At 47.7% G+C, this 25,404-nt stretch overlaps 1 protein-coding gene and 1 non-coding gene across 8 annotated transcripts in view; one reads left to right on the plus strand and one right to left on the minus strand.

Annotated features, from left to right (window-relative positions):
• Nucleotides 1-13,659, plus strand: part of LOC144141956 (uncharacterized) — a 136,788-nt gene extending 123,129 nt beyond the window's left edge. For 2 of the 7 annotated variants that reach the window (XM_077673392.1, XM_077673419.1), the window contains exons 2-3: nt 520-936; nt 3,806-13,659. In XM_077673392.1, the coding sequence (XP_077529518.1) occupies nt 520-936; nt 3,806-3,985 (597 nt within the window). In that variant the 3' untranslated portion in view covers nt 3,986-13,659. Of the gene's footprint in view, nt 1-519; nt 941-3,805 lie in introns of all 7 variants that reach the window. The other 5 variants (XM_077673413.1, XM_077673424.1, XM_077673407.1 and 2 more) reach the window with 5 other exon arrangements.
• A 10,279-nt stretch (nt 13,660-23,938) lies between these two features.
• On the minus strand, nt 23,939-24,011 carry Trnar-ccu (transfer RNA arginine (anticodon CCU)). The gene has a single exon. It is a non-coding gene; the product is annotated as a tRNA-Arg (tRNA).
• Nucleotides 24,012-25,404: the final 1,393 nt, after the last annotated feature.

The raw sequence follows: 25,404 nt of genomic DNA on the forward strand, positions 1-25,404 counted from the left end.
GTCACATCATGAGAGCATAGCATGTGCGGTTTTCGGGGTGGCTACTGATTCCCTACCCCTTGTGGTCGTTATCTGCGCAAGAATGAGGCTCACTAATTCCCGCACTGGAAAAGTAATAGGTATAGAAGTTCACTTTGTGCAGCCGTAGCTACGCGCTGGGGCTTTTCTCTTAATCTTTGCACTTGTATGTATTTCTTATTACCGCCCCCCCCCCAGACAAAAACATAATGAAGTTCCCCATGCCGCAGAAAAAAAACGAGTTGGTCAAGAGACGAATTGAAATGTGGGTTTCAATTATCCAACTCGATTACTCGATATGGCTGTGCGTTTGCCCTAGTCTTTCATTTTCCGCCACATGAATCGCGATCAGTGCGGCAATTGTTTTAGGGCCAATTCTGACAATGGATAGAATTGGCATGCGCCCCGATGACGTTCTCTGTCAATCTTATCGCATTTCTGCGCATCACTGAGGCATCTGGCGTGCGCCGTTCTTGACGTTCTTCTCATTCTCGCACTCAGGTCCAGGGCATCCCCGCTGCCGTGCCGGTAGCGCAGCACAGCCGACGGCTGCCGACGCCCACAGCGTCAGCCCGAGAGCAGCCCGGCTGCCCACGAGTGGGCCGCGAGCTCCCTTCGCGGCCAGCGTTCGCCGACTCGGAGTCCCCGGTCAGGGTTCCGCCCTCCGCAGCTCTGATGCGCTCTCCGGTCCCCGGTCTGAGCGGCGAGGGCGGCGGTCGGGGCTTGACCACTACCGAGGCCAGCAGACGCGTGCAGCAGGCCCTGCAGAAGCTGGACCTGCCGGAGTGGTTCCTGCAGTACTACCGACCGCCCGCTCCGAGGCGCGGGGACGCCAGCGCCCGGTTCATCGCCGGAGGCGGATGGCCCAAGTGGAGGGCGCCGCCCGCGGGCGAAGGGACGCGCCGAGGCCAGGTCCAGGTTGGTGTGTATACGGGGGGCTGCTGGCGGCCATATCATCTTACCCGGCCTGAATGGTGGATACCATGTCGGGGCATGCGTTTTTGACAATATACTCCCGTACCAGTTAAGAACGGCAACGATGATTGATGATGATGATGATGATGGTTTTTGTTATTGGTTCCCCTTTGTAGCGGGGTGATGACGTGTCATCTTACCAAAGAGGACCAATAAACTACGTTTTATACTCTTGTTAAGTAGCTCTGCTTAGGGCAGGCACAAAAAACGTATTACGCACAAAATACTTTTTTTCCCTGTTACAGGTGTCAACTGTCCTAGGCAATATTCCCTTCTCTGCTTTTCGTCCACCAGCTTTCTAATCTTCTTTTCGTCGCCCCGACAGCCTTCAAGTTAACCTCCTCTGTGCTAGCCTTAAATCCTAGGGCTTCTGGAAGCCGAATATTTCCCTCATGTAGATTTGGATAGATACCCTCGCATTCTAATGTACACTACGTGCCCCATAGTTTCTCTTTCTTTTCCGAAGACCACGCATACCCCATCATTTTGTGAATACACTTCCCCACAAAGCTCTGAGTTCGAAAGCAACCTCCTCTAGCCTCAGCGGCACAGCGGCAACGGAAGTTGCCCCTGTGCCTTATTACCACATCCCGATGTCACTGTGCGCGGCGCAAGTAGTGCGTTAATGGGAGTATTTTGAACGTGGCACGAACCGTTTCCGTGATTTTTTTTACTTAATATGCTTATAAATTAGCGCAGCGACGATAAACAAACTACGGGAGAAAAGGCAGACGATATCACGCATTCATAGCAATCTTCTCTTGAAACGCCCGCGCCCGTTGAGATCCGGGTCCGTCTCTTAGTAAGCGAAGTGATACCGTACAAATGCTATTGCCGTTCTTAACTCGTTCCCGAGTATAGTTCGCGCCGCCTTACCCACCCATGTTTCTTGGACAAATTTTACTTTCCTTACCTCGGATTGACATTGAGCCAACCGGAAGCCGGTCTTGCAGTGCACGTCATTGTCAAAGCATATAACCTGCCGTTTTCAGGTGAAAGGGTTAATGTTTTATTTGACAATGAGTTAGAGCTGTGAACCAGTGGATTCCCGATAGAATTAGGTGAGGTGTGGGTAGATTGTTAAATCTGCAAACAGCACAGTGAATCTGTCGATGCAGTGAGGCCAAATTCAAGCCAGTACCCACGGGAAAACGTAATCGCACATACATAATCGCTCACTCGCGCACACGACCGCAGCTATACGCATGCTTGCGCTATCCATATAATAACGGGGACAGCAGTGGCCGCCTAAACGACCGCACATTATTCGGTGAGGCATTACCATATAATAAATTGCAAGAATACCTGTCCCCTGTGTGGTCACTAGGTAGAGCGCACTGTACGCGTATTTTGTGACCGAGGGCTGCTCTGTGAAGGTACAGTCATGAGCAAATGAAGCGAGGACACAAATATATGAACCAGAATGCAGAAATAGTGCGATTTCTTTTCATGCAAGTCAAACGACGCGTGGATAAGTTGCAAAAAAAAAAGTTGGGAAATGGGGCTTTCCAAATATAGCTATAGTGCGCAATTATGGGGCCATTGTGAACAGTATTTTTCAATTTTGCGTGTCCTGGTTCATATTTTCGTGTTCGCGTTTCATTTGCTCATGATTGTACGCGTTTTCCAGTCTTTATAATCACCCACATGGGCTGGCAGCAGAGGGACAGCCGCAACACGGCCGTAAAAAAAGGTCAGCCGAGGGAACAAACTCGCAAAAGCGAACCTGCAGAAATCTGCACCTCCTCTTAGCCTAAATGCGAGGGCCTTACGCATAGCGTGGAATTTAAAGCACGTTCTTGACAATAACAAAATCAAAGGCACTATAGCTGGGTTCATCTGCTTTTACAATCGGTGCCCGTATAAGTAGAAAAAACTGCGCATAAAAGACAGGACTAGGGAAATAGGGACAGGACGGGCGCAGGACACGCGCAGTTTTTCTACTTATGAGATGAAGCACCAACTAGCCTAACAACATGCTGTACTGAATCAGTGCCCCGCAATGTATGACCGTGTTTATTACTAAAAATTCCAGAAGGGTATTTGTATCCTATTCATGAATATGCTATCCGATCCGACTATGTAGGTCACAAAGACAAAGCCAATGCCCAGGAGGAAATTCAACAGTCTTGGGACAAGTTGCTTACTGGAACAAATATTTAGCTGCAGTTTGCAGAAAATCGGTTGTTTCCGCGCTATATTGCCCAAAAGTATACTTCGCCTTGCGGCACTATCAATTCGTGCTTAAATTTTCTTTTTGGCAGCATCTGACCACGCGCAGTTCGCAGTTTTTCCAGCCCTTCGGGTTCGATGGCTGTTCGATTAACAACTAAAACGGGGCTGCGGATTTCGGCGCACGTTAAGTATCCCCGGGTGGTCAAAATTAATACGGAGCCCTCCACTACGGCGTGCATCATCGCCTACGTTGCGTCGGCACGTTAAACCCTACAATCAATCAATCAATCAATCAATCAATCAATCAATCAATCAATCAATCAATCAATCAATCAATCAATCAATCAATCAATCAATCAATCAATCAATCAATCAATCAATCAATCAATCAATCAATCTTTTCAAAATTAGAAATTATAAACTTCCTGTTCGAACGTCTTTCATACATCCATGGTAAATATATTTGTGACATCCAAATTCACAGGGTGTCCCCCTTACGCAGAGGTGGCTTTAAAATGTGGCGGCTGTCGGTCGTTCGGTCGGTCGGTCGTATACACAATGTGCCATATTTCGGCCTCTGGGAATCGACGCTTGCTTTACGATTTATTTCCGTCGGTTCTTCTTCCCTTTCCCGCAGGCAGCAGCGAACCCACTACCGGCTGACCGGAGGAATTTGGTGATACCGAAGCGAGTGACCTTCCGCGAGAAAGGATCGCCCCGCGCCAAGCCCTGGGTGTACAGGTCGTTACGAGCGCCATACCTGGGCTGGCGGTATGCGGGGCCTGGCTCGGCGCCGCAAGAGGCAGCCGTCCGGTGACCTGCGCACACCCTGCCACGAGCACCGCCGCCGTGCACACTCATCGACTGCCCTGCACTATGCTCCCGCCGAATACTGTAGCACAACACTTTCGCGTGGGAACCCGCACCGGACGGGACCTGGCTACAGAATGCCTTTATGCAGCCTTTGCCATTTAAGTGTCATTTTGTAGTCCATGGCCACGAAGTCTTCATCAGATCTCGAAAAATATTGCCCCCAAACGGCATTTTCAAATCACCCAACGCCTGCTACCACCAAGGATGTACGATAGATGCGAATTAACCACTTTGCGCGATTTACTGGCTCTGCAATGGATGCCCGAAGCACGCCATATGGAACACAGCCTCGACCCCTCTAGACAGGGCCATTGCGACCAAATTCTCGTAATAACACTCCCCATTGCAAGATGGGGCTTTAGGGCAACTCGCACACCAGGCGACTGGAATTGACGTGATCCCTTCCCAGCTGGGCGGTCTACATTGCACCGATGCCATGCTCCCTCTATCTTGCACCTAGTCTCTCATTCCACTTGGAAATTGTCACGCAAGAGGTTGTTGGTTTACGTTCCGTTTTAGTTTTTCTTTATGGTCACTGCTGACGCCAAAAACTTCGGCCCTTTCGCTGTCTGTTTACACCATTTCCCACCAGCCCATGTTTTCCTTCCGTAATATCTCTGTGCTTCAACTGGTGGCTTGTTTCGTAAGCGTTCAAACGTAATTGTGTCCAGGAGATTCGACTTGACATCCTCCGCACACCCGCTGCCAGCTGCAGCTCCGCGGGTGTGCGGAGCTGCACAACCTCCTGACTTGCTCCTTGGAATCTGCAGAACTGAGTGCATGGTGCAATTTGACGCCAGGAGTAGCCTATTCACGCCTAGCAGTCTCACGCGGTGGTTGTCCCGTATACGTCGGCCGCTCTCAGTTTTGCCGCTTTCCTTTTCATCTCGAATTCCTAACAGTGAAACAAGCGGTATATTTAATGCAGCGTCAGATGATTCCGTCGTACTTAGCCATGTTGGACAGGGCACACACGAAGGTGAGTGGCTCCAGTTCGCCACGAAAGTCCACTTACTGAGTGTAACGAGGCCATAAAAGCTACCATTTACATCACTATAGTCTGCTCATCTAAGATTGAGGCCACCGTGCTCCGCAGTCTAGCCAAAACACCGGCTGTAACAGTAGTTTCCTGATACCTAGCTCTGGCGAACTTGGGCTGTTGCTAAGGCAAATTCAACGAAGCCAAATCAATCAATCAATCAATCAATCAATCAATCAATCAATCAATCAATCAATCAATCAATCAATCAATCAATCAATCAATCAATCAATCAATCAATCAATCAATCAATCAATCAATCAATCAAAGGCTAAATGAAGCTGAGGGTTTAGAGCGATGGTTGATATTCCACCCGGTTTTTGTGCATCAAATCGGTCGTCCACCCGATTATAATCTAACGGCAGCTTCGGCCAGCGGCTTACGCTACGAAGGAGGCGCGGAGAAATTTATTTACTTTCAATAAGGGCTTCATGTGTACAGGCGGTGTTTAATTCCGCGCATAAATGTACAGCGGCAAAACAGATCCAAGCCACCGCCGCGAGACAAAAAGGTTCTTTGGGTCCCTTACCACTCGTCTAGTGTAGACGTGTTCCCAATAGTAACGACAGCCGTGGTGAGAGAAAAGAAATGAAATTTAAGAAAAACAGCGCAGAAAGTTTTTAATTTGGGCTGGTTGTAAGGCGCAGAATGTCTAGTCATTTTTAGAACGTCGTTGTGTATCAAAATACATTTTTTTTTACTAACCATGAAGACCTTTCTCTTTTATTTCCGATCAGCACTGACACAGGAACAATAAGTGAGGAGTTTTTTTTTTTTTTTTTTTCGAAATGAGTCAAATCCACCTAAACAGAATTTGCGGGGGAAAAAAGCGCAACTTTGTTTCCGTACCTAAATGCACCGCTGTCAAACCTATCGCATGCTGTTTTACATGTCTGCTAGGGGATGTTTAGAGGCACAAGTAATATAGAATTAAAGCAAATAATTAATTACCAGTTATTTATTTACTATTTGCAGAGACTTGATTCGGGCTGACAGGCGGGAACTCACAAGAAGGCTTTCACGTTTCTTATATAACGTAACGCCAAAGGCTCACTCCCATGGAGAAAATGGTTTTGGCTCATTTTGACCCGTGCCACCAAAGGATCTGGCTGATTTTCGATACGAAATAAGATCTGAGTGCACGTTCGCCGGGAGTTATACGACCTATTTCGTTGCAACCACTTTTGTAGGAGAAGGTTGCTGAGGTTTTGTTTGTAAGAAAGGGGCATATGTTTCTCTCCTGTCCAGTCCGCTCCGTCTATTGCGCTGACCTTTTCTTACTAAGATATGCACCAACCAGATTAAGTTTCAGCTCTTCGGAGTTTTTGGTGTCACTACAGTGTTATCTGACTTACTTCTAGTTTATGGATTTAACACATTTCGAAAAAAAAAACTGCTCATATGCTTCTCTTGAGTTCATACTTTGACAAGTCCCGTTCACAATGAACATGCTTTATAGTAGATGGATAATCTCTTTCTTTTAGCCGCCGAGTCACGTTTGAAAGATAATCTTAAGCTCTACTTCGCTTCCTAATATTGTATATTGGACAGCGCTGATCCCTGAGCACTCTACAGCAAATTCAAACAAAGAAACTAAATTTCAGCTAAGTTTGGATCATTAAAGGAATGGGAATGCTGGGTTGATATTTTATAGGCGCAAGGCGAACAATATTCGATGTAAGAAAATTTTTGAATAAAATAAAACAAACAATTTTCACATCTTAGCTTGTAAACACTCGTTATGGCGTTCTCTCAAAGCTGAACCGCCCTCAGAGACGATGAAATTCAGTTTGATGCAAAACCAGTGAATATAAAACGCGCAGTCCCCTAAGAATAGAAAAAGTTCAGATATAGAGACGCGCATGAAAGATGGTCCGAACACGGTAGAAATGGGTGATTTTCTTTCTTTTTTCTCACAAAAAAAACAACAATAGACGAATCGATTAGTGCTATCATTTTTCTAACACACATTATGATTTCCTCAATAAGCTTTTACTCATCTTATTTTTATTACACGTATAATAAAGTTTTCGATCAGTATTATCCACTGAACTGCTGTTGTATGCTTTAGTTAAACGTAAAGCTCGGTTTAAACCGCCCAAAACCAAAGAAAATAATGAGAGTTTCATATTAGCACTCACGAACTGTGCCAAAGGTTTTGGTGACGCAATGGGTGTACGAGGGAAGCGATAATGCCATTCCCGTATCAGTCGCATGACCTTACACGTCGCGTGGCATTTGCATATGGGCATGGGAGTATCGGAATTTCTGCCGACTGCAAGTAAGTGGTAAGCTGCACACTCGTTGAAGTGTACGACAACTGATGAACCCACCGACGTTTCACACGATCTCCTCCTGGTGGGTAGTACACGATCGCAACAGTTTCACACTCGGGGCACGTAAACGCTCGGAGCTCATACCCCGCTTGTGGCATAGATCCATACAAAAACATATTCACTCAGTTGTTACGCGTCTATTGTACTAGTAATGTTACCATCAAATATCTGAGTCCCCATATCCGCTCGAGAAATGGTCTGCATAACGGGGGCGTTAAGCCGTTGTACAAAAAACCTACAATTTTGTGGTCATCGAAAAATGTAGTAATACCTGGCGTGTTGCTACGACGTTGTAATTACCCCAGGACAGCGAAACCCGAATCTGGATTTAAAAGTTGGTCTGTAGCGTTGGAAACCACAAAATAAAGGCGGGGTACTGCACTTAGAGGGGCACTCTATAACCGGTGACTAAAGGCGCAGCCGTGGTAACGGAGCACTGCCTCGACGCTCACCGGCGCTGAGAAAACATAGGTGGCGCTGCGATCGTTATAGTGCTGCAGGAAGCCTGCCATTGGGGAATCCAGTATTCCAGAAACACTTCGTTTTGATTTCTTCAGTGCTGTAACTATGACAAGACAGCATAATTTACAAGCTATGCGTTTCGTTCTTGAAACGAACGGATTAAGAGCTGCCGATACAAGTATTTCTGGTCCCCGGCTCGTACAGTGGGAAAAACTTGCAAGCCTATCAAAGCGCGCGGGACTGCGTGGCACACAGAAAAAGCCCTTGTAACAAACAAAAAAACAAAACAAAAAAAACGCGACTTTTCCACAACATTCGCCACCGCATTTTCTATCAATTTCTGCTTTCTGATACAAAACACGGCGTCCTCGTGACAACACCTGGGAAGCGACTGAGCGCAAAGCGTACGCGGTTGGGTGGAAAGATGTCATATTGCTCCACTGTGAGAGCCCGTCAGATTTCTTTGATTTTCCTCTGTGAATAGGTACCATCACTTACGAAGCTGCCGGCATCGCAGACGCGCGTGCGGTTATTTTTGTACCAGTTCTCTCTACCGGACAGTTTTTCACTTATGGCTCGAGGGGGCGCCACATGTTATTAAGACAGGAAGTTTTGAGGCTTAGCATGCCCCTCATGGGTCAATTGAAGCTACGGAAGGTCTTCTCTGTAAAACAAAGAAGCAGAATAACATAAATAAGCATAAACAAGCAGAATAACATAAATAAGATAAGCAAGCAGAACAACATAAATAAGATTCTCGCCGTGCACAAAAAACTCAGCCCAAAATTCTACCAGCTACCCTGGTCGCTTCGTACATTCGTATATTATAATACCAGGCTCCTTAGAGTTGTAGTATTGCACTGTGTACAGAAGGAAACGGCGCGTAGAACTTGGCTTTCGCTCCATCGGTTTAAGCAACGCAGTGCGTGCTAGTTTCTTCCACTGGATGCATTAAAAAACTGAAATTTGGCTTGCACACACACGTATAGCTGGCTTCTCAGCAATACACAACAAATTGGCAAACGCGTATTTGTAAACTTTAAAGTTGAGCAATCCTTGATAAAAACTTCTACGGATCCTGGCTATTTAACGCTAGAATTTTTCAGTCTAAAAATTACCGCGTTTTCAACATTCGCCTGGGGTAAACGTCCCCAGCAATGTGGTAAAACAAAACAAAGAAAGCAGGTGACGCAAATATCCCCACTCGATTTTAAGACGTAGGATATTTTAAGACGTAGAACGTAGGGTTTACGACGTAAGATATTTGGTGTCGCCGGGTTTTTTAGTGCTGCAGATCAGTGAATGTTCGGCCTGTTATTTTTTATCGTAAAATCAACAGCTAGTCCTCGCTAATTTGCTGCCCGAATAGATCATTATTTGTAATTAGATTCGTGTTCGCTAATTTTTCCTGGACATCGGTCTTACGCTTAAACCTTTCTTGGTGCCTGAGCCTTGAAAGTTTGAGTAGGACTACAGAGACGGAGCTTCCGAAAGTGCGCGCCGCGTATCCTTTTCTTTTAAGGATGACTCGGAACGAGCTTGCCGACTAAGAACGAGTGGTAGACTTCGAGCGTTTGTGTCGCGCCCGGAAAGGACTCCAAGCGCCGATAGCTTCATAATGCGGAATGCAGCATCTTCTAATTAACTAGATTCCGACCCGACAACCCGTACTGAAACACGCATCCTTGCTGTGTTTCATCCGTGAGTACAAATGCGACCCGCCGACGAACGGTCGTGTCTCAGTCAGCGCACATGACTCCATGGGCACCTATGACCTGATCATAGCTGCATTGTTCTTATGGTTGTTCTTTTAAACGCCACCGATTTATTTAAAGATCGTTGTTCTCCCACGATTAAGGCGTGGGATTTTAACGAACCAACGTGCTGAACACCGTGCTCTTGAAGTACAGCCATGGACAAAAAACGCGTAGGCCAATATTTATCAGAACGGGCTAAACTAAAGAACGGCGTCTCTGGAAATGAACAACTAAGTTCAAGTAAATTTAATACGCATAATGATCGCATTTTGTCACTAAAGGAGTTATTAAGCCTTTCCAATAATTGCAATTGCTTGATACACCTCTAGATTGGTGTGGGCCGGTGTTTATGTTTTTTGTGCGTCTGTATTTTTTACGCTTCACTTTCACTTGAATAAATGTATCACCACCACCACCACCACCAATACTGAGGCGTCAGCGTAGAATCTTTGCCAGCAGTCGTGAAGACCACTGAGCTTGCCACGCACAGAAATCTCTCAGAGCGGCTTGGCTATCCCTCGACACAGGTTAAAGCTGCCTAAAAAAAGAAAATATCTCTCCAGTGTTTTCATCGTGAAGGTTTTCGCTCACCGCTCTACCGAGGCTTCTGCGACGGGCCATATTAGGTTAATATTCCAGGGCAGTGACGTAAAAACGTTTTTTTAGATGCTTTATGCATCAAGTCACTGCCTGAACTACGCAAGGGCGATTAGGAACATTGGTTTACAACGCTGCAGGAGAAACGAAATGGTCCTATTGTGTGAATTAACTTGTGCCCGAAAAAAAAAGCTTAACTCTTCATCAGATACAAACGTAAGTGAAATGGGTTCGTTGAACGTTCGTAGCCAGAGACATTATTTTTTGCGGCACTCTCCGAGTGACAGGAAGTATAAAGGAGAGACGAAACGGTAGGTCACGCACGAAAAATCGTGTTAGCAGAAGAAGGCGCTGACGAATCCTCAGAAGCTGAACGCAGTTCGCAGCTGATTTAGTCGGTATGACTTAAGATATGGTAGTGACAGCGTAAACAAGGACGAAGAAAAGGCGACTGAGCGCGAGTGTTTTCCTACTTTTCCTGCCCTGTTCTTGTTGGTCCGCTGTTAATGTAATCCGTTCTCATGAATGCTACCACGACTCTCATTTTTTTCGAGAAGCCATTGACCCGAGGTGACATTTCTCAATATTCGTAAAAAAATGGTCTTCATCATTCCGGATACGATACTCTCGAGGACGAGAACATTCCTGCTGTTATTTCGGAGAGTCACCATTTTTATACTCATGTAAGAGACCTTTATTAAGGGTGTCCTCCCCCTGACGTCACTGTAAGGCTGCGATGTACCATGAAGTCTGGGCATATTTTTAAAAGCCACCTTGCTGTTGCTGCCTATTATCTGCTTCAGCTTGTTTCTCTCTCTTTGCGAACAACTTGCCACACCCGGCGCTTTTACTCAAGCCTTTCTTTTATTTCTTTTACGCAATATATTTTGGACCCCTAGAATGGCGAGATCTGTTAGCGCTGCTCAGTTGTCGGCTCATATAGCTTCGTGAAGCTGATTTTGCGTGCACGGCTGCTCCCTGACCTTCACTTTTCGCCAAGCCTGTTTAGTAGACATAGCCAAACTTTCTACGTTGCGGCAACTGAGAAGGAAGACTGCCGACGCAGTGACGTGTTCGCTTGTGTTTTGCTATTTCTTATTGCAGACAATTTGTTTACAAACAACTGAGAACACACATGCTTGTCAGAGAGGACTTGCTTGTATACGCCTCACAACTGTCTTCCCGAATGCCTTTAGTTTTGCTGTTAGTCTATTCCCTGCGGGAGTGTTTTTAGCCTTTGCAACGCACACTTGTTGTGCCACTTGTCTTCTTTTAATTTATTCATGTTCTGGTACATTCACAAACGTATCCTAATCGTAGCCGAAAGCAACGTAATTGCTTCGTTCCTGTTCTAGACTGGCTGCTGCTCTACGGCAATTTTGTGCCTGCATGGGAATTTTGAGGCCCATGAAGCACGACCAAGTGTTCAAAGGACGCCGAGAATGTTCTGCGGTAGATGAACGCTTCGGTGCTTTTTCTTCGCTTCAGTAGACTGGAGACGGTATTAGCACGATGACGCCGAGTGCCAAGATCATCCCGACTTAGAGGTTCACGAGTTCGGATATCATTTAGCCTCAACCCGCCGTGGTGGCTCAGTGGCTAAGGCATTCTGCTGCTGAGCCCATGGATGCCTGTTCGATTCCCGACCGCGGCGGCCGCTTTTCTGGTGGAGGCGAAAAGCGAAACGCCCATGTCTTCGAGATTTTTGCGCATGTTAAAGATCCCCAGGTGGTCCAAATTAATCCGGAGCATTCCACTACGCCGCGCCTCATAGCCTGTGTAGCGTCCGTGCGTTAAACCTCATAATCAAATTGCTCAAGTCATTTGGCCTGAAAATTACAACCATGCAGGTAGAGCGATGCCAGATGACAGCCTTGATAACACAAGCTGCTTCAAGCATAGTGCGCTTATCTCTTGCTCCTATCAGCAGGTAAACGTTTGTATTCGCTAGGCTGCTGCACAGCAGGCACCAGCGAAAGAGTCACAGTAGACGCTGGCGATGTTTCTGTGCTTCGTATGGCCGGGTGCATGAAGGGGGTATTTGGCGTCTCTGAATAGCACAGCAGGCTTTCATGCCGGAATTATTCTTAAAGCCTTAGCTTTATAGCGCACACCAACCTCAACAGGCTTGTAGGTTCGATCTGCCTACGTTTGCATAACAGTTGCGAATAGGAGTCCTTGGGAAAGCCCTCGAGGCGATGGTGGCAAGGCAGCGTAGGCGGGTACAGCTCGCAGAGTGAGGGCAATTTGGGAAAATCAACAGGTGGTTTGATTTTCCCTTTCCTCGTGGTTTTATTCGGACAAGAAACGGAAAGGGGGTCGCAGAAACGCAATTGCGTTGTCAGATGAGCGATCCGCAGATATTTCCTAATTTCTGGAGGGAGACAGTACGACGAAGTGACGCGACACTCTGTTATAGTATAAAAATTTCACTCTGCAAGCGCCACAAAAATGGCGAACCAAACATGACGTTTACGGTTCGTTTGAGGCGTCTCAAGGGAAGTAATTGCAATAGGGCCTGCATACGCGAAAAGTAAGCCCTTCAACGCGTTTGCTCACAGATGTAGTTAGCCGTTTTTCAGGCTATTTTTTCGGAGTTTTTGTAGTATCGAGGCGCCCATTTGACAATCCGCATTTTCGTCTGTGGCCTGGACGCTGGGCTGGAGACATCGCTCCGCGCCTGGTCATTTGGTGATCGTCTGGGTTCCATCGCGCGCGACGTTGCACACTAAGAGGCACGATCGAACTCCTCATTCGTCCCGGGCATTTTCCATGCGGCATTGAAAGCGTCAGCTTTGTATCCCAGAGTATGGTTATGCTCTGCCCTGAACACAGACAGCAGTTCTTTTCACTTGCTGGCAGCCTACGGTTTGGACACGATAGCCCTGGGGGCCTTGTGCGTTCGATTTGTAAATTAATGTGACCTTTTTATTTCTACGTTAAAACTTTCTCTAGGTGAGTTATAGGTATCCTGCATTGTGCAACCTGTATGGAACTTTCAACGGCGGTAGATATTAATGTTGGTTTCGTGCGATAGTTTCTTAAATGTTGAAACATCGCACTGAATTGTTAAGAGACTTGAGAATACGTGTCCAGATATACGTATATTATTGTTTTGGGGCCAGAACACACTGTAAGCTTTTGTGTTAGCCGCCACTTTCGGTATGAATGTTTTATTGGCCATTAAAAGATGGCCGAAGTTAAGTTCATAACGCTGTATTCTTTGTTTTTTAACTTAATTCCAGTTAGAAATAGCGTGGAATGTTTTTAGTTCTGTTCAAGGTTGGTTTCATTTGTTTTTGTTCGCAAGTTGTGTTACAGCGTACGTTAGAACACCGGACGTGCACAGAAATGGCACCGCGCCGCAGGTTTTGTCTCGCTTCCGGTGTTCCTTGAAAGCTATAATAAAGATTGCTATTTGCTTTCTCTTGTTTGTCCTTGCGCCTTTCAACGCCCTGGAAATCGGTCACCTTCCCCTACTTAACTTGAGTGTTGTCAAATAAAAGGTAAGAATAGGCCCAAAAGGTGGCTCTCATTTCATTATTCGTAGCCATTGTCACACCTTGGAGGGGGAAACAGCACATCATCTAGCCCATTCCTGCGCAATTTAAACATATCTGTTACCCACAAAATAAGTCTCAAACTGAGTTGTGCTGCCAATTTACACGGCCTGAAACCTTGAATGGCGGTTGATGAAACGACGCAGATTCAGAGAAAGCAAAATGGATTTGTCTGTATATTTGTGCTTGTCTTCAAACTCTGAAATCCCACCTAGTACTGACTCTTACTAGCAAAAGGTGATTCCCGTTCGTTAAAAAAAATTAAAGTGAATTTTAAACATTGTCCAACTAGAACGCATGGGCCTATTTACTTTTTTCAACCAATTTACAGACATTTAAACGAGAAAAAGGGTGTTCGAGAGTGTCGCTGCACTTGACTCATCTTTCCCGCTGCTGGCGTCGGCTATGACGTCACAATGGCCAGTCGGCGAGGCCACATATACGGATTGTTACCGCGTTTAACCTTAAGTCTGCTCGATAAGAAAAGTCAATAATCCCCATGAAATGAGTGACAATCAAAGTTTGAATGCTGAAATAACGAAAACCCCATTGGAAAAGTGACGTAATTGAAACTAGTCGGTGAGGCGTGCGCAATGTTTTCTGCTCTTTTGCGCATTAAAAATACGCAGATGTTCCTTACTTATATACTTAAATAACGGATTTCATGGCCTAAACTGCCCAATGCAGCCACAGACAAGACTTCGGGAGATGGACTACAGTGTTCCTTTAAAAATGGTTCAGCTAAGTTCTACATTTCGTTTTAAAGTGGTTTTACCAGGTTCCTAAACGATCCACTAATTAAGTGACATCACTGCGGCTGGTCTACTAGCTAGTTTATGACAACAGAGAATTAAAACGTTCACCAAGCCATATTTCTGAACTAATAGACATTTCTGCTCCCTCACGGTAACCTTGTTCACATGGTTGGGCAACAATGGGGGCCCTGAAACGTATTTTAATTCAGTAAAATATTTTTGTAGTCGTCTGTTTTCCCTGTTGTGACAACCCATACTTCTAAGGCGGGATTCTGTAGACGCTTTATTTAATACTTGTACCCTCAGTGGCTTTCAACTAATTAAAAAAAATTAATTGTTCACGGAAGGAACACTTCTATAAAATAGCTTCTTACCCCAGCTTCCACCTATCTATTCTGATTTATACATGGGATCTGGAAGATGTCGTTGCTGCAAGAATCAGGGGTATGCAGATGAAATGAAGATCGAAGAACAACTGCGTGAGTAAGTAATCACTCTTATATGACAAGGTTCGTTCGTTACCAAGGAGCCGAAAATAACTTAAACAACTTTACTGAGGCGAAACATCTAAGAGTGAAAAAACAGGAAACCAAGAACTAGAACAAGCCTATGTACTTGGAAAAGGGTGGAGCTTCATCGCACGAAAGAGCAAAACACAAGAATTACGCTGACTTCGCGCACAAAAGTGGCTGCCGCGCGACGCCAAAATCGTTATAATTTGCATGGGGGGATTCTTCCTGTGGGAAATTCAGCCGTTAGACAATACGAAAGAAGTCATCTTGACGGGAGTCAAAAAAGAAGAAAGAAAAGAAAAGAATAAGAAGACAGCCAAAACCCGAGCCTTCAAATACTGTTCGCTCCTGCTAGCAGGAAATGCAGTTTGCCGGCAGAAGATCCCACTCAACACGAAAAAGCGCTGACCATCGACAAGGAACCACCAGGAAAAGAATAACTGAACTACAGCTTCCTGCGTGAAGAACAAGACGTGTCGAACACCGCGACTGTAAGCGGCCTAATAACTCATTTTGTCGACTAATGTTACGCATCCACAGAGGTGCTTGGGTGAAGACAGTTGGGCGCAATAATTTACGTGTATGTCGCCTGTATTGACTTTATACAGATATTTAAAGACACTAATGGGAGTAGCTGCGGCCGAGCGCTGGAATCCTTCGTGACAGCACGAACTTGTAAGCAGATCCAAAGCATCATTTCGCTTCTCCGAACTGTCCTCGTTGTTTTCAACCACCTTCGCTGAACTGCAGGAGGTGGTATGCGACAGGACACGTCATTAGCATAATCAAAACACCGGTCTGAAAAGAAAACGCGAGGCTACTGAATATTTAGTGCGTGTTTCGGCCTTGCATAGTTAGGTCGGAAAATTTAGCTTACCTTGATAAGTTAGTTCACGTTTGCGTATAAAAGAACAAATGGGTCGTTAAATTGTGAGCTCGGCTGGAAAGCCTTAACCGGTTTGTGTTAAGGCAGAAAAGAAGGTTGGGGGGGGGGGGGGGGGTATGGAGGTGCAAATAGCCTAGAAGCTAACCAAATCAAAGCTTATCGGCAACCGTTTTAAGAAAACTGTTTTGGCGTGCAGAAATGGCAAGTGGTCGCCAGGAAACAATACAGTGTGGCTTCCCCATTTCTTGAAATTGGGCTTTGTGTACGGCTGTAAGCGACGTCATATATCCCGGAAAACGTTTCTTTCCTAGTTACAGGGTACTCTTCCTTCCCACTCATTTTAAATGACTTTCTGATTGAGAGGAGTCCCTTGAAGGATACCGTTTCCCGACTATGATCTATAAACGTATGGCAGCTGTTGTTGTTGTTGACAAAAATTAAATTGGGGAATATCTTCTTGGGCGCATTTGAAAAAGCCGCTGCTTCTGGCCACCCCTGATCCTCGCAGTGCACGATCTCATTCGGTCGGTTTAACGGTAACAGGATGGAAATCTGGGACACCTGATTCGGCATCATTTTTGACAGCGCGAAAGGACGAGACGAGACGGAGAATACACAGGACCAGTGCTGACTAACAAATGACTAACAACTGACTTCTGACTAACAGCGCTGGGAGTTGTTAGTCAACGCTGGTCCTGTGTGTTCTCTGTCTCGTCTCGTCCTTTCGCGCTGCTGAAAATGATGACGGTTTAACGGTACCTGGAACGTTTTTGCAATTCAATGTAATAAAGTTGTAGCCCCCAAGAATGCTTTGGTTTGCGTATTGCGCTGCTATTAGATTTCAAAACATCTACGTGAGCAATGCACACCGTTTTGAAAGTTTTGAATGATGAGGTTCCTTAGAACAACGTTCTACAGAATACCTGGGGGCCAAAGAAAAGGCACACACGGTGCTGTTAATGCGTCAGCGGGCAAAGAGAAGAAGGGTGTTCTTCTTAGACGTGCGTTCTTTGGGGAGCTTGCTATCAAAGTGGGGATTGGAAACTTGCAAAAAGATCCAACGCCTGGTTACGCAAATGGCGATATTGTGGAAAGCTTATCGAATGGGGGAATTTAAGTACTCCGATGACCAGCCAAAAAAAATTAGGTTGGGGGAGGTCAACCATAGTGCTTTTGATTCCGCAGCAGCATTTTAGCTGCCCCTAAACAGTCCGCAACAACTGAGCACCACTAGTGGAAACTAGCGTGAATCAAGACAATGCACACCAGCCTATCACAATGGTTAAAATTTAAAAAAAAGCATTACGTGCGTACCCCAATGAAAAAAAAAAAGCCGCCATCGGGCATGGAGAGGGGGCTTTAATACTTGCGCACCAATCTATGGCGGCGGTTGCGAGTGGGCTGAAAAAGTTGCTGGAAGTTCACACTCCTAAAACGTTGATTTCAATGTCTGGATCGTCAGAAAAATACCTTGACTTGTGAATCACAAATCTTACGCAAAACATGCCAAACTAGCAAGCATTCGACGTAATCGCTGCGTCGCTGTAAGCAGGCAGAAATACGGTTAATCCTGGCTACTGCACATTCTCTGTACCCCGAGATATGCTCACGTAGTGGGCGTGTGGCAACTTTCTTTAAAACTGAGCACGCCGTTACCACAGCCATTTGTGCCATGCAGCTGCGCTGACACTGAAGGTATTCTTGTAACTTATTCACTAACAATAGACGTAGTTCATCGCCCTAAAGTTCTGGGGTGCTATTCTCGTAACTGTCCCTTTTGAAAACGTCCCTTTTGCGTCCCTTTCATCGTGACGTACTTCCGGTTAAGAAGTGGACGTTGGCAGCATGCAGCAAAATTAGCAATAGGTTTGCCGCGCTTGCGTTACGTCACTTCCGGTTGTTCGCTTTTAGCCAATCAGGGCTCGCCAAAAGGGGCACTTTGGAAAGGGACGCAAAAGGGGCAAAACTCGAGAATACCACCCCTGGTCTAGCTTCTTGTGTTTACAAACTAGAAACGATTTCGTCAACTTGAACCGTAAACAACACATTTGCTATTTTTAGATATTTGAACAGTGGTACAACTAAAACCGCCAATGAGGTTATCAATTTGGTATAATTCCCCAAATCTGATCACAATGCCCATGCGCATGACGAGCACACCGGCAACCCAAATTGATCATTCACTTAAGCGCGAAGCGCATGGAACGTTTCCTGCACCCGAAAACGCGCCGTGCCCAAGAAAGCCCACCAGAAGCTTGGAGCGCGGGGCAGCCGGGAGCGACAACATGGCCGTGAAGGGTGGCAGGTAGCCCCACTATGCCCCGTAGACAGCCTGTTACCGGTCGCCGAAACGAACTAAAGGCGCAAACTAAGGTGCTCAGGCGGGAGAGGAGCTGCCAATGTGGATGAACACGGGAGTACAAATTGTCTCTGCGCGGTCAAGCTGACTGTTCCGAACTCTTTCAAAACTTATTGAAACCAACGCCGCAGGCACGCTTCTTTCTATTGGCGCAAGTATCCAGGCCCCTCCCACCGGCGCGCGGCACGCTTCCCGAAACCCGGACAAAAATCACAGGATTAGTCTTCAACCATGGAAATTCCAGTTCTTCTGCAGCAAAAAGGACGCAAACGTTTTATCGAGCCAAATATATACATTTATGTGGGTGGGTGGGGTCCTCAGTTTCGGAAACAGCGTACTCCCACAGGCACACCAAAAAAGATATTTGAGTGGGGAGCGAAAAAAAAATGGCGCAGCTTGCACTAACAGTGCAAGGCTTAAGAAACAGCAGAGCTCAGGGTCCACCTAGCTTCTTCCCACACTGACAGCGTATCCCAGTAGTACAAAGCCGTTTTGGACGGCACTGTAAAGCAAAGATCATTAATATATGTACAGTGTTTTATTCAGTAGCAATCGTCATCCCTTTCGTCGTCGCCTTCTAACGGCACAGTCGCGTAGGGCAAATCCTGTTGTAGGGCGTCCTCACCTCTGTAGACCTTCACTTCTTCGTCAGCTAGTCCAGTGGCCGTCTGCAGGCGTGGATTGTGAATGGATGACTTGCAGATTCGCCGTCGTCGTCTTCGGCGCGGTGAACCCGTGGCGTGCCCGTCACTGCACGACGACAACGAAGAGGGCGGGTACTCCTCACGTTGCGCAAGCACACCCGCAAACCTGGACGACGCCCGGCGCTCCTCACGAGGCGGACGCTGGCGTACGATCGGTATTTCTTTGCTAAAGCCACTGCGCCAAGGGCATGCCGGGCGCCTCGCGCCGGTTTTTTCTTGGTATTTGTTTTGCTAACGCCAATGGACCAAGCTCAAGTTTAAACAGGTCTGCTGTTATAAGTTGGTTGTTTAACTTCGTGAGCGCGGGTTAGACGCACGCGCGCTGCGCGTTCTATAAATACTTTGATTAAACAGTTTGGCTGAACGGACTACAAGCGCCACACTTTACTGCCTATACAGTGGAACCCCGATGTTACGTCCCCCGGACTATGACGACCCGCTTCTTACGACTGATAACCGTGGTCCCGGCAAACTCCCCATAGAAACAATGCATTAAAACCCCCGATAATACGACGCTCGGGGGCACGCAGTCCGCTTCATACGACGGACCCTGGAGCGGATAAACCTGCGTTTTTCCCACATTTTAAACCGCTTCGCCGCCTTGTAACGACCTTCATTACTCTTAACCCCCGTTTGACGCTGCTTGATGTGCAAAGGTCTACAGGCGGGCCAGACCACTTGCTAAAGGGACGCAAGCAAGCAGGCGGGCACTCATGTGCAGGAGATAACCTTAGACGGCCCCATGCGGCAGCAGTACGTCAACGCGCCAACCGCGAGAAGTCTAAGTTCAGGTGGCAGGCGGACCGTGAATTTGAAGCTCACGTGGTGCCGCCAACAAACGCGAAAACACATACGACGCAACCCCACGGCGACGACCGATATCTCTGCTCTCTGCTTATCAGTGTCTTTCAAAGCCGCGTTGTCACTCCGCTCCTTTTTTTTGGTACAGTGTCTCAATTCACGCACGTCCGCCGCAAGGGTGGAGACACGCATGCGTTGGCCATTTTGGGTCAATCGCTGGCCGCCGCAGCAAGTCACTGTAGCAAGACCGAGATATAATTTTCGCCGCAACCACGGTGGCCGCAACACGGTTTACTCGCGAAGTTTGAATCACCTTATCTATTTCGCGTTGCTGGATCTTCTGGGACACGAAAATAGCTACGTGTTGAGAATTTTGACCAAATAGCGACGGCACGGGACCGTTCAAAGGGTGTCCCACCATTTACGGCAATGCCGTTTTTTTTAGATGCGACGCATCTCATTCACTCGCCTTGTACCTGCATCCATCCGGCGTTGTTGTCGGCGTTGTCGGCGTCCACCCCTCCCCCATTCTCCTCGCCGCGCCAGCTGCGCTCCCCGCCGCTCACCCCCCCCCCCTCCTCTCCGATAGCGAACACTCTCTCGCGAGGGGCATTGGATTGGATTCGATTGGATTGGCTTGGCTTGGCTTGGCTTTGGCTTAGCTTGGATTGGCTTGGCTTGGCTTGGCTTGGATTGGATTGGATTTGGATTGGATTGGATTAAAGTGGATTGTGTTGGATTGTGTTGCATCATAGCCGCGGCAGACGCACTGGCGCCGGCGCATGTGCAGTACTCTCTCTTGCGCGGTCTCCTCTCCTTCGGGCGCGCTGCGCATATAACCGGTGTGCCGCTCTCCGGTGGCCTTTCGGTCGACGGTTGCTGTCCGCTTGCGCTTGAACCCCCCTCAGCGTCGCATCACACAAGGGTTCCCGCGAGGGGAGGTGGGCCAATTTTTTCATCTGTGCCTCGTACTATCGTTCGCTTCGCTTGGACTTGACAGTTTCACACTCGCTTTTTTCCCTCTTAATTTGCTCGACCACGTCGGTCTCATCTCACGCGCGCAAGGCGTGGGGCTGGCGGGCTATAAATAGCGCCGGACGTCACAGATGTCGCGTAGCGCGCGGCGCTTGGCTGGCGGGCTAGCTAGACGCCATAGATGGGAGTGGGGCACAACATAGGAGATGCCTTTTAGATGCGGAGCATCTTATAGTCTGGGCATGTCCCGCGTCGGCGTCCGCACTCACACTGTGCATGCGCAACTCTCCTCCTTCCCTCTCTCCCACAGCTGCGCGATACTCCCGCCACTTCTCTCGTACCAGCTGCGTGCACTTCGCTTTCGCTTCTCCCGCGTTCTCGCTTCTGCTTTCGCGGCGCATGCTCGGCGCTTGCGCATCTCTCCTCCTCTCGTCCCCTCACCTTGAACCTTGAATGTAAATCGGGTAGCGCGCTGCGCGCGTTCAGTTCAGCGCTTGCTGCGGTTGACTCCACTTCACTCCGTTCTTCCGATGAAGTGTGATCGAAGCAACAGTCCCGTCAGTTAGTTGGTTGGCGCAAGCAAGCGTCAGCACCACCCCACAAACTAACAGCAACGCTACGTCCACTGAAGACAAAGCTGCGCAGCGAAGGGCACGCGACGCTGAGCGCAAATGCTTGAAGCGAGCGGCGGACCCTGAGCTTCGTCGGCGCGAATGCTCAGCGCTTGCGCATCTCTCCTCCTCTCGTCTCCTCTCCTTCAACCTTGAATGTAAATCGGGTAGCGTGCTGCGCGCGTGCAGTTCAGCGCTTGCTGCGGTTGACTCCACTTCACTCCGTTCTTCCGATGAAGTTCTACGAACACAACGGAAACACAACGGAACCCCGAGATGCTCCGCATCTACTCAGCGTTCCCTTCGGGAAGATGGGGCTAATTTTTTTAACTTCCGAATTCAGCTAAAGGTTCGGAAATCACGCGAGAAGGCGCTAGATATAGTAGTTTGAATAAGTTCTTAGCCCACCTGTCGCGTGAGACCGTCTACTATGCCGGCATTTACCTACACCCCGGTCGTACGACACCCCGGTCATACGACGCTTTCTCGCGGTCCCTTGAAAGTCGTATTATCGGGGTTCCACTGTAATGTGTTGTCCAATTGCAATCGTATTGACTTCTCTGTGTGCACGTAACCCTTTAATAGGCTTGGGAGTACGCACACAGGATTCACAGTACCGGCACAAGTTTGTTTCTTGTGGCCGACCATTAGGTAATTCAGATTGATTGGTTGATGTTTTGGTGCATGACCCAGACGCGCCTGTAGCAACGCCTTTGCCGCAGCATACATTCCTACTTTTGAAGCTTTGTCCACTAGTACTCCACTGCAGGCATGTGTAGCTATATAGGCATGTATCCCTTTGCTAGTTTAGCGACAGCAACTGTCGGGTATGCGGCGCAGTGCCGGAGCTTCGAAGTTTATCTATACGTCAAATGGTACACGCGACTTTAAGTGGGGTGAGGACAATAAGTAATATTATAATTGGTACTGGTTGACAACGTTAGGCCTCAAAGCGTCATGTTAGTCCTAGTTGACGCTGGGCTGCGTTAGCGTTGTGAGCCGCCTCACCAACCTACCAAGCTGTCCACGAATTGGACTGTAGCCTCAGTTTTTGTTGCGATCCGGAGGTACATTGAGGTTCCGCAAAAGAATGCACGCCAAACATACGAGGTCGCCTTCGTCGGTAATACCACGGTGCCCAGCACGCCGCTGTCAACGTTGTTCCCATCTTTAAGAGGTATCTTGCTGACTAAGGGGATGGCTTCTTCCTCCCCGCTATCCTCAAGGTCCACGCAGACCACCTTTTCTCCCTCGAGGTTGGCAGCATACCCATCACAGACACTATTAACCACTGCAGTATGTCGCAGGGCTCCAAGCACGTCGTCAGTAGTCATGGTTACCTCGGGCGCAATCTCAGACGCCGCGCCAACCAAGTCCAACTCATGGAGAGCATACCCGTTCAGCGGCTCGTCGTTTCCTCCTTTTGCCACGGCGTCCTCTGCTTCAACTACGGACCCCGACTGGCGGTCGTCCTCCACTCGTACGACGACGTTCGCGTACGCCCGCCCACACTGGTCTTTGCCGTGGCCAAAGCGACCACAAAGTGCACAGCCGAAAAACCAGCACTCGCGGAAATTTGACCTTTCCGGTGGCAGCGAAGACAGCACCATGACTGACGACACCCCCTGGGCATCACGACAAATGACATCACGGCGGTGACGCATACCTGGAGGGGGAAGTCGTCCACGGGGGAGGTCATCCACGTGGGTCAACGTGGCAGCTTACTTCTGCAGGGCAGCGACCAGGCGTGTCGCGGCGCAGTGCAGGGAAGCCTATGCAGAGTCTGCATGCAGTGCAGCCTGGCAGACGCCATCATCATCATCATCATCACCAGCCTATCTACGCCCACTGCAGGGCAAAGGCCTCTCCCTTTATTCTCCAATTACCTCTGTCCTGGGCCAACTGTGACCAAGTTATCCCCGCAAACTTCTTGATCTCATCTAGACGCCATCAATCCCTGGCCAATTCCGAGTTTTTCCCGTGAAATCCAACATCCTTGCACTTCTTCGTCTGGAAGCTTTTGGAGGTTTAAACGGGCGTCCTAGATTGCGGGATTGACGGTGAGGAATAAACGTCTTTTGACTTGAGGTTGTGTAGCAACAACTTCCATCGCTCCTTTAGCGTCCTTAAAAGTCGCCACCCAGACATGGTCCATATGGTCCACCTCCAAGCCGACAACATTAATAAAAAGCGCCAGACTAACCAGCGTGGAACGGAAATTTACCTTGTACGGCCTTCATTTGACGTCCGCGTGCAAAACAAAATCTCGTGTTGTGGCCAGATGGTCCTGACGGCAGATAAGCAGCCATTCCTGATTTTTACGGTCCCAAACAGAAGAACTGCTACCGAGGCCGCAAAGCCCGCCCGAACTGCTGCTTGAAACGATCTTGTTGTTCTGCGCATGCAGACTTCGCTGTAAGAAAATAAATCACAGAAAACGGGTGTGCGCGCGTCCGGGCTCGTGAACTAGCGGCGTCTGTGTAAAGAAATTTTATTTCTGTACACAGACAAAAACACGGGTGGGGCGCAAAAAAAAAAACGCTCACCCCCGGTGGGACTCGAACCCACAATCCCCGGTTTAGGAGACCGATGCCGTATCCATTAGGCCACGGGGGCGCTTACGGTGAGGCCAAAATCCCGGAAACGTCTATTCGACCGCACCAAAACAATTAGGAGGGTACTAAAAAGAAAGTTTTCTGAAGCTTTGAACACCTTTTCCGAGCGAAGGAAACCTTTGGAAGATTTACGTCCCCAACTCCCGGCGCGGAAATAAAATTTCTTTACGCTGACCATCTTACCACTGCAGCGCACTGTTACCTAAATAATGCAGCTCATACACAGGATTTCCCAAAGAGGCTCAGAGAAAAGGACAGTATCCGCATGATACAGGCTATTCTCATAAGTCGAATTGCTCATGGAGCACCCTATCGAAGTCTGAAACCCGCTAAATTTCCAAGCGCAATGTTCTAATAGGACAAGCATTCAAAACAGCCCTCGCACTCCCCCCGAGAACCTCGACGGAGAAACTCCTCCAACTAGGAATATTTAACACCCGGGAAGAAACACGTGAGGCCCATCAGACTTCCCGATCCCGCCGAATCGTCGTCGTCGTCGCTATCATGGTCAACGCATATTCAAATCATCTGTTCAGAAGCTTCACGCACTCTCGGATACCTGCGCCGCAACCTAAAATTAGCCTCGCCAGACATTAAAAAGTTAGCTTATGAAACTTACGTCCGACCGAAACTAGAATATGCTTGCTCAATTTGGCACCCCTCACAAACATATTTAACTAACGATTTAGAAAGGATTCAGAACCGCGCTGCCCGTTTTATTTGCTCCCAATACACTAACGATATCAGCGTTACCGCACTAAAAGAATCATTGAAACTGCCGTCACTTGAATCTCGTCGTATCATTTCTCGATTGTGTCTAATGCATGCTTTCTATTATCACCCTCAATCACGGCACATCCTCCTTCAACCATCACACAGAACTTCATCCCGCATAAACCACAGTCACCCTATCGCACCAATAAACGGACGCACCTCTGCAATGATTACTTCCTTCTTTCCCAATGGGATAACACTGTGGAACAAACTACCTGATAACATAGTCACGTGCAATAACCGCCAAATTTTCCGCAGTAAACTAAAATGTCACGTGTCGCAATCTAACTAAATGTGCTGTTTTCCCTGCCAATGTTTAAATTCTTTTTAACTACTGTATAAACTGCTGCCGCTTTTCTCTGGAAGCTTACCTTTGTACCTTTACTTTTTATTTGCATTTGGTAATATTGACGTTTTGCTTTGCATATTGTACTTTTTTTTTTCATTGATCTCTGAATGTTTACGCTTGGAACCCTTTGCGTTTTGTTGAGTTGTTCATCATACCTTGTACCCCGCCCCCCCTTATGTAATGCCTTCGGGCCTTTAAGGTGGAATAAATGAAATGAAATACGCCTGACCACCGCCGGCCGCTTCCCTTTGTCTCAGCTTGGCTACCCCGT

This window comes from Haemaphysalis longicornis, unplaced genomic scaffold (genome assembly GCF_048455015.1).
Source record: "Haemaphysalis longicornis isolate Haplotype H1 unplaced genomic scaffold, Haemaphysalis longicornis Haplotype H1 scaffold_1, whole genome shotgun sequence".
NCBI lineage: Eukaryota > Metazoa > Arthropoda > Arachnida > Ixodida > Ixodidae > Haemaphysalis > Haemaphysalis longicornis.